At 39.6% G+C, this 12,806-nt stretch overlaps 1 protein-coding gene across 2 annotated transcripts in view; it reads right to left on the reverse strand.

Moving 5' to 3' along the window:
- CLHC1 (clathrin heavy chain linker domain containing 1) overlaps nucleotides 1-12,806 on the reverse strand; it is a 50,006-nt gene that overhangs the window by 23,255 nt on the left and 13,945 nt on the right. For both annotated transcript variants that reach the window (XM_021717153.1, XM_008067197.1), the window contains 5 exons: nucleotides 9,885-10,018; nucleotides 7,507-7,708; nucleotides 7,076-7,188; nucleotides 6,628-6,712; nucleotides 3,824-3,930 (listed from right to left, as the gene is read on the reverse strand). In XM_021717153.1, coding sequence (XP_021572828.1) covers nucleotides 3,824-3,930; nucleotides 6,628-6,712; nucleotides 7,076-7,188; nucleotides 7,507-7,708; nucleotides 9,885-10,018 — 641 coding nt within the window. The remainder of the gene's footprint in view (nucleotides 1-3,823; nucleotides 3,931-6,627; nucleotides 6,713-7,075; nucleotides 7,189-7,506; nucleotides 7,709-9,884; nucleotides 10,019-12,806) is intronic.

Consider the following 12,806-nt stretch of genomic DNA (forward strand, 5'->3'; position numbering starts at 1 on the left):
AGGGCAGGAGTACTAAACTATTAATAATTATTTTCTAAGTTTCCAGATAACTTTCTTCCTATCACTAGAATCATACTACATGTAAACCCCATGATGATGAGAGTTTTTGTAGGATTTATTTTCTGCTATATTTCCAGAACCTAGAACAACGTCTGGCACATATCAATCAATTCTGTTGAATGAATAAAGTAATTGAGTTAATACATGAATGAATGAATGAATGAATGAATGAATGAATGAATGAATGAATTGGTTCCACATTTGTCTGCTTCTATGTTTCTTCTCAATTTTTATCTCCTTGAAGCCAAGGATTTGGCCTTACTAATCTTTGTATCTCAGTACCTAGGTCATAATAGTTTGATCCATGGTAAAAAAGCACACTCAGAAATTTTCTGGGAAGGTTACAGAGTATATTGCTGTGAACATTACTAGAAGCACTGTTCCTATCAATGACATCATATTTGAGCTTTAATATGTCTTAAAAATGAGGTTTTATACAGACTTTCAAAAGCAGAAAGCAACTTGTTTAAAAATATAACTGTTTTAAGATGTAAGTAATTTTAATCTACCTTGAGCCATCAAATTTGAGATAGAAAGAACTTTAAAGATCTAACTAGGACTCTGATAACATGACACTGTGGCTCCCATGGCCTACTGTCCTTGTCTACATCTTTCTCTCTCACTGGATGAAATAAAACATCTATATTCACATGGAAATGGAGTCTGAATTTGGGCCGGGTATGTGGGTCAGGAAGCCAAAACCAAGAAGTTAACAAAGACCACTTTAAGGCTGTTGAAATACTAGAGACCTGGCAGAAACAAATACAAAATCTCTCCATAGAATATACAGTAATTGCTAGACGTGGTGGCTCATGCCTGTAATCCCAGCACTTTGGGAGGTGGAGATAAGAGGATTGCTAGGGTTCAAGACCAGCCTGGGCAACAAAGCAAGACCCAGTCTCTACAAAAAATAGAAAAATTTGCCAGGTGTGGTGGTGTGTGCCTGTAGTCCCAGCTACTTGAAACTGAGGTAAGAGGATCACTTGAACCCAGGAGGTCAAGGATAAAGTGAGCCATGACTGTGCCAATGCACTCCAGTCTGCACGACAGAGTAAAACCCTGTGAGATTAATTCATTAAACCTATAGAAAATCCAATAGTAAAATGGGCAAAAGACCTAAAGAATTCTTTATGTTGGGTACTACTTCAGGATGGGAACAGTGGCTAGTGCTTTGGGAGACCAAGGCAAGAGGACTGCTTAAGGCCAAGAGTTTGAGACTAACTTAGGCAACACAGTGAGACCCCATTTCTACAAAAATAAAAATAAAAAACTAGCCGGGCCCAGTGGCTCAGCCTGTAATCCCGTGCTTCGGGAGGCTGAGGTGAATGGATTGTGTGAGCCCGCAGATTCGAGACCTGCCTGGGCAACTTGGCGAGACCTCATCTCTACAATAAATAAAAAAAAATCAGCCGGGCGTGGTAGTGCGTGCCTGTAATTCCGGCTACTCGGAAGGCTGAGGCGAAAGGATCGCGGGAGCCCAGCAGGTCGAGGCTGCGGTGGCCGGGAGCAGCCACTGCACTCCAGTCTGAGCGACAGAGTGAGACTCCAACTCAATAAATAAATAAATAAATAAATAAATAAATAAATAAATAATTAGCCAGGCACAGTGGCATGCATTTGTAGTCCTAACTATTTGAGAGTCTGAGGCAGAAGGATTGCTTGAACCCAAGAGTTTGCAGTTACAATGAGCTATCTTCATGCCACTGCACCTCAGTATGGGTGACACAGCAAGACCCTGTCTCAAAAAAAAGAAAGAAAAGAGTCTCAATTTCATTAGTATTCATGCAGGTTAATATTAAAACACAATCAGATTACATAACCACAAGAATGGCAAACATGTAAAGGTCTGGCACTAACAAGATATGGAGCAACAGAAAAATCACATACATTACCAGTGGGAATGTAAATTGGTAAAACTACTTCATAACCCAGAAAATTCTATCTTTTTTTTTTGTTTGAGTCAGAATCTCACTCTGTTGCCCAGGCTGGAGTGCAGTGGCATGCTCACAGCCACCACAGCCTTGACCTGCTGGGCTCAGGCGATTCTTCCTCCTCAGCCTTCCAAGTAGCTGGAACAACAGGCATGCACCATCACACCCAGCTAATTTTTCTTGGTTTATTGTAGAGATGAGGTCTCGCCATGTTGCCCAGGCTGGTCTCGAACCCCTGAGCTCAGGCAGTCCTCTCACCTCGGTCTCCCAACGTGCTGGGATTATAGGCATGAGCCACTGCATCCGGCCCAGAAAGTTCAATCTCAGATACATATCCTAGAGAAATTCTTAACTATGTACACCAAGATACACGTTCAAAACAAAACTGTTTACAATAGCCCCAAACTAGTAACCCTCTAAGTGTCTCTCCACAGTACAACAGATTAATATATTGTGGTATAGTTCTTAGGAGGAAAATCTTTGTGGATTTAGCATAGATTTCTTAGGTATGACACTAAAATCAAAATCCATACAAGAAAAAAAATCACACAAATTGAACTTCAACAAAATTAAAAACTTCTACTCTTAGAAAGATACTATTAAGAGAATAAAAAGCCATGACACAGACTGAAAGAAAATATTTACAAATCATATATATGATAAAGGACTTGTATGCATATAATGGCATACTATTCATCAATAAAAGGAAATGACCTACTGATAGATCCAACAACATAAACTTCAAAATGAGTATGCTGAGTACAAGAAATCAGTGAAAACAAAGAATACCTACTGTATTATTCCATTTATATAAGATTCTAGAAAATGCAAACTAATCCATGGCTACTGAAATTGGACCAGCAATTACCTGAGGATTGGGGGAAGAAGAGGCTGTGGGAGAGAGGAATGGGTGAGATAGGAATTAGTGGGAAGAGAAGGATCACTGAGGGGTATGAGGAGACTTTGGGGTGATAATCTCATGGGTGTATAAATGTGTCAAAATTTACCAAATAGTGTACTTTAAATATGTATAATTTGTTGGATGTATATCTATTTACCACAAAAAGTTGTTTTTATTTCATTTTCTTTTCTTTTTTTTTTTGAGTTGGAGTCTCACTCTGTTGCTCAGACTGGAGTGTAGTGGCCGCTCCCAGCCACCACAGCCTCGACTTGCTGAGCTCCAGCGATCCTTCCGCCTCAGCCTTCCAAGTAGCTGGAACTACAGGCACGCGCTACCACGCCCGGCTGATTTTTTGATTTATTGTAGAGATGAGGTCTCGCTGCCCAGGCGGGTCTCGAACCTGCGAGCTCAGGCAATCCACTCACCTCAGCCTCCCAAAGGCGCGGGATTACACGCTGAGCCACCGAGCCCGGCTTCATTTTCTTTTCTAGAGACAGAGTCTTATTCTGTCACCCAGGCTGGAGTGCAGTGGCATGATCATAACTCCCTGTAAACTCAAATTCCTGGGCTCAAGCAATCCTTGGCCTCCCAAAATGCTGTAGTCACAGCCATAAATCATTATGCCCTGCTGAAAGCTGTTTTTTAAAAGAATGTGGAGCAAATTTGACAAAATATTAACATTTATTAAATCTTGAGAGTGAGTACCTGGTTGTTAATATGTTTCTCCATACTTTTCTGTAAACTAAAAATATTTCATAATTTAGAAAACCTAATCAAACCTCTTAATGTTACAGCTAAGAAAACTGAATTAACGGTAGAGATGGGGCTGGAGCCTAGATCTTCAGTCTCCCATTTTAATATTCTTTCTATTCTGTCAGAGAAAAAGTAGTATAACTTGCAAGCATATAAGGTTCAGAGTAGAAATGCTTACCCTTAAATTTATTCATTGTACCAATATTTCGAAGAATTCTTCTAGGACTGTTTGCTGCAAAACAAGCTGCCTTTTCATATTCACCAAGTGAGATTAATTCATTAAACCTATAGCCATTGTATTTTATAATGCATTGTAATGATACACAGAAAAAGAAGAAAAATTGATTAGAAATGTCTAATATAGACTAAATATAGTGACATATTAATATATAAAAATGAAAGCAATTATAGTAAACTACAACAAGATTCATTCACCCTGGAAGATGCTCTTTCAAGTCTTCTTCTAATATCTTGTTATTTTTAAGTTTCAGAATAAAACTCTTGCCTGTCAGCTGACTTTGCACCCGATTCTGTACTTTATTCCTATAGTACTAAAGCAAGCCACAGAAAATGGAAAGAAAGAACTTAAAGTGAATTTATAATGCGCTCTGATTTTTTTCTCTCATATCTCCATATAAAAAAGTACCAGTATCAGGAGAAAGAAGGGCAATTTGCTTAGAAACTCCGCCTATAGGAAATATTAACTGAACACAGACACTGCCAAATTAGAGCTCAAGAGGTGTCCTTGGCATCCAGAAGACTATGTTGCTCTGGAAGGCATTTGATGACCAATTCAATCCTGGACTAACGTAAGAAAGAAAGATAATAGTTAAGATACCTTAACCCTCTTCTCCTCTTTCTATGGCAAAAGGTCTTCAAATTAGTCCTTACTGCACAATTAATAAAACTATGGCAAACAGGGTTTGAATAGTGTTGTAAATAAATGTGGAACCCCAGGGGGAAAAACACTAAAGTAAATTAAGCAAAATGCATTAAATTCTCAACAAGGGTTTTTCTCTCATACCAAAACTAGCAGACTTAGAGAAGTACATGCTTAAGGAAATAATGCAGTCTTTGTGATCCCTCACACACAAAAAGACTATCTATGCCCCCTTCTTTATACCATATCAACAAACAAATCAAAAGTTGAAAGCTGTTTAACATACAAGACTAGGAATATTACACATGTTCATTACATATTGGCCTCATCGCCTATGAATTAACCTCTTAAAAAACAGAGTCTCATCCATCACAGATACAAACAACTGAATACCACATGTTCTCACTCATAAGTGGGCCCTGAATACCAATCACTCTAGCACAGGAATGACATTGGCAGACTCTGGGCACTGCTAGGGGAGGGAGGGGGGCACGTGGCAACACAAAGGGTACCTAGTCCACTACCAAGGGGAGAGAAGATCAGTTAAAAGCCCAAACTTCACCTGAACGCAGCCTACTTATATAGCAAATCCTCTCTTATACCTCACAACGTTAAGATAGATTAGATAGATAACAGAGAGAGAGAGAGAGAGAGAGAGAGAGAGATAGAGACAGAGAGAGAGAGAGATAGAGACAGAGAGAGGCAGGGAGGGAGGAAGGGAAAGAGGGAGGAAGGGAGGGAGAAAGATATAGATTAAACAGTTTGGGTAACAATAAAAAAAAAAGAATATAGGCTCAGGCCAGGCACAGTGGCTCACATCTGTAATCCCAGCACTTTGGAGGCAAAAGTGGGAAGATAGCTTGAGTCCAGAAGTTCAAGACCAGCCTAGGCTACATAGCAAGACCTTGTCCACAAAAAAAAGAAAAAAGAAAAAAAAATCAGCTGGGTGTGGTGGCACATGTCTATAGTCCCAGAGACTTAGAAAGCTAAAGTAGAAGGATCACCTGAGCCCACGAGGTTGAGGCTACAGTGAGCCGTGATCATGCCACTGCACCCCAGTCTGGGCAACAGAGTAAAATTCCAACTCAAAAAAATAGCCGGGTTCCGTAGCTCAGCCTGTAATCCTGCGCCTTGGGAGGCCAAGGTGAGTGGTTTGCCTGAGCCCGCAGGTTTGAGACCCTCCCGGGAAACTTGGCGAGACCTCATCTCTACAATAAATCAAAAAATTAGCCGGGCATGGTAGCGTGTGCCTGTAGTTCCAGCTACTTGGAAGGCTGAGGCAGAAGGATCACCGGAGCCCAGCAGGTCGAGGCTGCGGTGGCTGGGAGCGGCCACTGCACTCCAGTCGGGCAACAGAGTGAGACTCCAACTCAAAAAAAAAAAATAGTCTTAGATTTCTTTAAGCCTCTATTATATTCTACATACAATAACTTAAGTATTAGAGGGACATACGCCTTCTTAATAAGTCATTAGGATGGAAATTATGAGAAAGAAAGGACTGAATTGGCTAGGACAGTCTGACTCAAAAAGACAGTCTCAATAACACTTTGTAACATCAGGTTGATGTCTAGGAAATGTAAGAAAAGTACAGTTTAAGTCTCCCTTATCTGAAATAATTGAGACCAGAAATATTTTGAATTTTGAATTTTTTCTGATTTTGGAATATTTGCATATATATAATGAGATATCTTGGGGATGCCACCCAAGTCTAAACATAAAATTTATGTTTCATCTACATCTTATATACACAGCCTGAGAGTAATCTTATGCAGTATTTTTAATAATTTTATGCATGGAACAAAGTTTGCATACACTGATACATAAGAAAGCAAAGGTGTCACAATCCCAAGTCAGCACTCAAAAAGTTTCAGAGTTTGGGCATTTCAAATTTTGAGATTTTAAATTAGGGATGTTCAACCTGTATAAATAAAACTTAAATCAACACTATAATCCTCTTTTCTGTTCTGAAAAATCTTCTATACTCCCAATCTGGTATTTTTTCCACAAAGAATCTGTAGAAAAAATATGACTCATCAAGATACGAAATAAATGGTAAATATGGTCATTTTAACATGGAAAATGAAAGCTTTTAAAATATTTGCCTTTCAATGTAGTACAGTGTAATTTCAGCTTCTTTTGCCTTGCTTGGATCATCTTCCAATAGTTCCTCCACAATGCCTTGGTCATCTGTAAATATTGAAAGTACCACCAGAAGACATTTGAGGTTATTTATTGATAGGAAATAATAAACACACATATGTTTAATGCCAACAACTTATTACTATGGTTTCTAACAGCACCAGCCTCTCTGGGAACTGAGTGCCTCCCTGTCCCTTTCCTCTTTATTTTCAGGATGCTCTCTTTGGCTCACCAAGTCTATTTCCTAAAAATCATCTGTAAGCTGCTGAAGGAACTCATAGGGTAACAGAGAACTAGTAGAAATAAATGTTTTTTCGTTTTATTTTAACTCAGCCTAAGAACACTCTTTAACTTTCTGTGGAAAAAATGTCTTCCATTATTTGTGCTAATTAAAAAATATAGATGAACTACCATGTAAATCTTTGGTTTTCTGGATGTGCTCCACGAAGTCTTGAAATGAGCTGCTCCTATCAGATTTTACCCATGAAGTAAGTGCATGTGAAATTATCTGCAGCCTTTGATGACTATAAAGATTTAAAAAAAAACAATAACATACTGAGCTTAAAATCAAATGGTGAAATATTAGAATAAACACAGATAGAAGTTTCAAATTTTAAAAACATATAATCAATTTATTTAAAAAAAAACAATAACATACTGAGCTTAAAATCAAATGGTGAAATATTAGAATAACACAGATAGAAGTTTCAAATTTTAAAAACATATAATCAATTTATTTAAAAAAAAACAATAACATACTGAGCTTAAAATCAAATGGTGAAATATTAGAATAACACAGATAGAAGTTTCAAATTTTAAAAACATATAATCAATTTTCATACCAAAGCTGTAATTCTTTGTTCTGATTTTCTGCTATATCTCGCCGCTTTAATAATGCAACCATTGCTTCATCTAAATCAGTCTTCCTCTGAGCTGGTACATATTTTGTTGACATAGTTTGCTTAATTTCTGCATATTTATTTTCAAGATGTTTCATGTATTTAGTGAGAGCATCTAAACTGACAGACTCTTGGAGAGTCATGCCTATGGGAAAAGGGAACAAATCAAACAGGCCAAGACATGTGTGAGATTCATGGCTCAAACAGCAAGTCTTACCAAGATAGGTTAGATAGTTCACTATTTTAAGAAATAATTCAGAAAGGGTAGCATGTACTTGCAGGATTAGCATAAAATTACAACTGGCTAGGGGTTTTAAACATCACCAGTAAAGACTGTTTTGAGAAGACACACATCTTAGCACCTGGGAAAAAAAAGTTTTTAATGACCTCATCACTATACACTGAAAACCATTAAATATCACTGTTAAGAAGACCAAGAGACTTTGCCTAACAATCCAGAACTTGTCAACAGATTTTCCTCTAAACATTCCCCCATTACTCTACTATAGCTAACCCCAGGGTGATCAATTCATTCTTTCCAACACAAAAGTTAAAATGCCTGCTGGCGGGACTCAGTAACTCAGCCTGTAATCCCAGCACTTTGGGAGGCCAGGCAAGTGGATTACCTGAGCCCACAGGTTCGAGATCAGTCCATGGAAATTGGTGAGACCTCGTCTACATAATAAATAAAAAATCAGCCCAGCATGGTAGCGCGCGCCTGTAGTTCTGGCTCCTTGGAAACCTGAGGCAGAAGGATCGCCAGAGTCCAGCAGGTCCCACGCTGGGGTGGCCATGAGCATGCCACTGCACTCCAGCCTGGGCGATGAAGTGAGACTCCAACTCAAAAAACAAAGCAAAACAACAACAACAACAAAAAAAACCATAGGAAAAAAAAACACAGAAAAACGCCTGCCAAATCTTCTTCAGTTCTCTCTCCTTCTCACTGTCCTCTCTATTCAATATTCATCTCACACACACACACACACACACACACACCCTAAATGCCTTTCTTTCTTCGGACAATTATTGATTGTAAGACATACCTCAAGGTACTCCTCCTCCAAAAACTTCCCTGAATTAATTCTACTCAATTTTAAACATTCTCTTACCCTGATGTTCTCAGCATTTGATCAATTTGTCAGTCATTCTGTACTTATTAATATGTTTCTTATTTGTCATTTCCTAGTCACAATTTATATTTGAAAGTGAATCTAGTCCCTTTCACCAAACGCAAGATGATCATTCAACCTCAGCTGAAATCCTTTAGGATGGAGTAGCTCATTATTACTTCAAGACATAGCTTCTTCCACTGCGACTAAATCTGGCTTCCTAAAATTTCTACCTAGAATCCTGCCTCTGAATAAACACTAGCCAAAAGCTTTCAAAGTTTTGGATAGTGTTAGTTTTCTCAAAGTCTTTGTTTCTCCAGGATGAATACCTTTCAATTCCTCTATCCATTCATCCTATAAACCTCTCAGCATCCTGGATGAATTCCAGGATATACTCCAATTTCTCAAAATGTGGAACCAATGAATGCTGACATCAACATAAATCAATAATAATCACCAGAACTTAATATGCTTCAGTTTTTCCACATATTATACCTGTGGTTCTGATTCTGAAACTTCTGAGTGTATCAGAATAACATGAAGGATTTTGTTAAGTCACTAACTGCTGGACCCTACCCACTAAGTTTCTAACAGAGTAAAACTGTGATGAATCTGCATTTCTTTTTTTTTTTTTTTTTTGAGTTGGAGTCCATCACCCAGGCTGGAGTGCAGTGGCATACTCACGGTCACTGCAGCCTCGACCTGCTGGGCTCTGGTGATCCTTCTGCCTAAGCCTTCCAAGAAGCTGAAACTACAGGCATGCGCTACCACACCCAGCTAATTTTTTAAAAAATTGATTGTAGAGGCTTGCCAAGTTGTCCTGGCTGGTCTTGAACCCGTGGGCTCAGGCAATCCTTTCACCTTGGCCTCCCAAAGTGCAGGATTATAGGCATGAGCCACTGCACCTAGCCAGAATCTGCATTTCTAAGAGGTTTTCAAGGGCTGCTGATGTTCATTCAGGAACCACACTTGATTCAGGAGCCAATGCATTACACTTTATATAACCTAGCCAGACTAGAACTCTTTTCATCTGTTAGAATTGTTAAAGTTCTCCCATTCCCTTGTATCTACCTCGAGTCTTGACTAAAGTTGTTTGTACGACATACACTTGGAAGATGCACACATATAAGCATATTTATATTAGTTTGTGTCATAGATACTAACTGGACACAGTTGTGATTTCTCTAAAATATTTTAAACAAAATATAGTACCTGGAATAGGTTTTGATGGATCTTTGGAGGAAGTACAATATTTTACTTCTTTCGTATCATATTCTGCCCTAAGATGTTTCATTTGATCTATTTGAGATTGAATCTTTGAGGAGTTATTTTCAATAGTCTTCATTCTGAAAAACAGAAAGGCTTTCTTATGTTTCTTTCAACTAATTCTTGAGATATAAGATTTAAAGTAAAACAGGTTAAATCATTATTTTGACTATCATTTTGAACCATTATGGACCAGGTGGAAGTTTAACAAACAATACTCTGAAAAAGTTAAACTCACAAATAAGGAACAATTTTCTTTCTGAGCATCAATAAAATCTCATACTGATTCTTAATCCTACTGGAAATTCATAAGTGCTAAACATAATAATCTGGCCACAAAATACTGTCTATTCCCTTTAGTAAAAAATACTTTTGTAATTTAAAAATTATTTGGGGAACTAGGTGAAGTGGCTCACACCAGTAATTCCAGCACTTTGGGAGGCCAAGCTGGGAGGATTGCTTGAGCTAGGAGTTCGAGACTAGCCTGGGCAATATAGAGAGACCTCATTAACACAAAAATAAAAATTAAAAAGTTAGCCAGGCATGGTGACACATGCCTGTAGTCCCAGATACTCAGGAAGCTGAGCTGAGAGAATCCCTTGAGCCTAGGAGTTGAAGGTTACAGTAGGCTCTGATCATGCCACTTCTCTCCAGTCTGGGCAACAGAGTGAGACTCTGTCTCAAAAAAAAAATTATTTTTAGGCCAGGTGTGTTGGCTCAAGCCTGTAATCCCAGCCCTTTGGGAGACCGAGGCAAGAGTATTGCCTGAGTCCAGGGGCTCAAGACCAGCCTGGGTAACTTGATGAAACCTCGTCTCTACAATAAATAAAAAAATTAGCCGGACGTGGTGGTGCATGCCCAGCAGGTGGAGGCTGCAGTGACCATGAGCAGTGTGCCACTGCACTCCAGTATGGGCAGCAGAGTGAGACTCTGACTCAAAAAAAAATTATTTTTGTAAATAATTATATTAGTTTCTTGAGGCTATTGTAATAAATTACCACGGACTTGGTTACTTATAACAACAGAAATTTACTATCTCACAGTTCTGAAGACCAGAAGTTCAAAATCAGTGTCACAGGACCAAAATCAGTGTTGTCAGGGGCATGCTTCCTTCAGAACCTCTTCCTGTCTCTTCCAGCCTCTGGGGGCTTCAGGCATTCTCTGGCTGCGTTCCTTCAACCTCTGCCTCCATGGTCATTTGCTTTCTTCCCTCCCTGTGTCAAAGTTCCCTTTGTCTCCTTTTTATAAGGACATCTGTGATTGCATTTAGGGCTCACTTCTACAATCTCTCTATCTCAAAATCCTTAATCATATCTGGTAGGACCCTTTACTCAAATACAGTTAACAATTTTTTTCTTTTTTTTGAGTCAGAGTCTCACTCTGTCGCCCAGGCTGGAGGGCAGTGGCATGCTCATGGCCACTGCAGCCTCGACCTGCCAGCCTCAGGTGATCCTTCCACCTCAGCCTTCCAAGTAGCTGAAACTACAGGTGCGCACCACCATACTCGGCTACTTTTTGTGGTTTATTGTAGAGACGAGGTCTCACCAAGTTGCCCAGGCTGGTCTCAAACCCCCGGGGCTCAGGCAATCCTCTCGCCTCAGCCTCCCAAAGTGCTGGGATTACAGGCTGACCCACCACACCTGGCCTAAAGTTAATATTTACAGGTTCCAGGAATGACCTGATATCCGATGGCCATTATTCAGACTACTAAAATAATTTTGATTCTAGAGCTAGAGGAAGGATAGCACTTCTCTGAGATAAAACTGAGTTCATTTAGAAACAAAGTTCTTAGACCAAGAAGTAGTATAGACTTCTTTTAAGCATTATTTGAAGTTTACTTCCTAGTTATGTCGGCCCAGGGAAGAAATAATAGATGAAAAGAAATCAGACACTATTGAGGAAAAATTATTTGTGACACTTGTTAAAGCATGGTAAAGAAGACTTTATTAAAGAGGGTCCATGGCACCAGGTATAGGGACCACTGCAATGGGGTTTTGCAGTGGGAGAGAATGATTGGGCTCAACTCTCAATACAGCAGAGGCAAGTAGGAATTTATAGCTAAGAAGTAGCGTGGTGGGTTACTGGATGAATACTAAGAGGAACCATCAAGCGCAAGGAGAGATTCTGGCTAAATGACTTAACAGAATTCTTGCTGAAGGCAGGACAGGGTGATTAGACATTACTCGGAAGATGATGGGAGATGGGGAATTTGGTCAGATATTAAAGGGGAAGCATAGGGGATTCTGGCTAAACTTACTTCATAGGATTCTTGATAAAACTGAATGGTGTAGAAATGAATACAGATGTACAAAAGTCAGGCCTAATTGAAAAGGTTTCAGGGAAGAACGAGTAGAGTTTGATCAGGGGAGAATCTTTGTCAACATGTAAATGTCAAGGGGCTTTTAGCAAATGAAAAACCAGTTTGTTAGTAGATGACTACTGCCTGCATCTGTTTATTACATAAAGTTCTTGGTATTACAAATGGCTTAGAGTAAGAGCTTGCAGTATTTATGTTTGTTCATTTATTTACTTATTGATTTGAGTTGGAGTCTCACTCTGTCACCGGGGCTGGAGTGCAGTGGCATGCTTATGGCCACCCCAGTCGACCTGCTGGGCTCCGGAGATCCTTCCTCCTCAGTCTTCCAAGTAGCTGGAACTAGAGATGCACGCTACCACATCTAGCTAATTTTTGATTTTATTGTAGAGACGAGGCCTCGCCAAGTTGCCCGGGCTGGTCTCGAACCCACGAACTCAGAGCAATCCACTCGTCTCAGCCTCCCAAAGTGATGGGATTACAGACTGAGCCACGAGACCAGCCCCTGAGAGTCATTAAACTGTCGCTGGGGGGGGGGGGGGGGGGGGGGGGGA

Source organism: Carlito syrichta, unplaced genomic scaffold (genome assembly GCF_000164805.1).
Source record: "Carlito syrichta isolate Samal-C Ts95f unplaced genomic scaffold, Tarsius_syrichta-2.0.1 Scaffold309408, whole genome shotgun sequence".
NCBI lineage: Eukaryota > Metazoa > Chordata > Mammalia > Primates > Tarsiidae > Carlito > Carlito syrichta.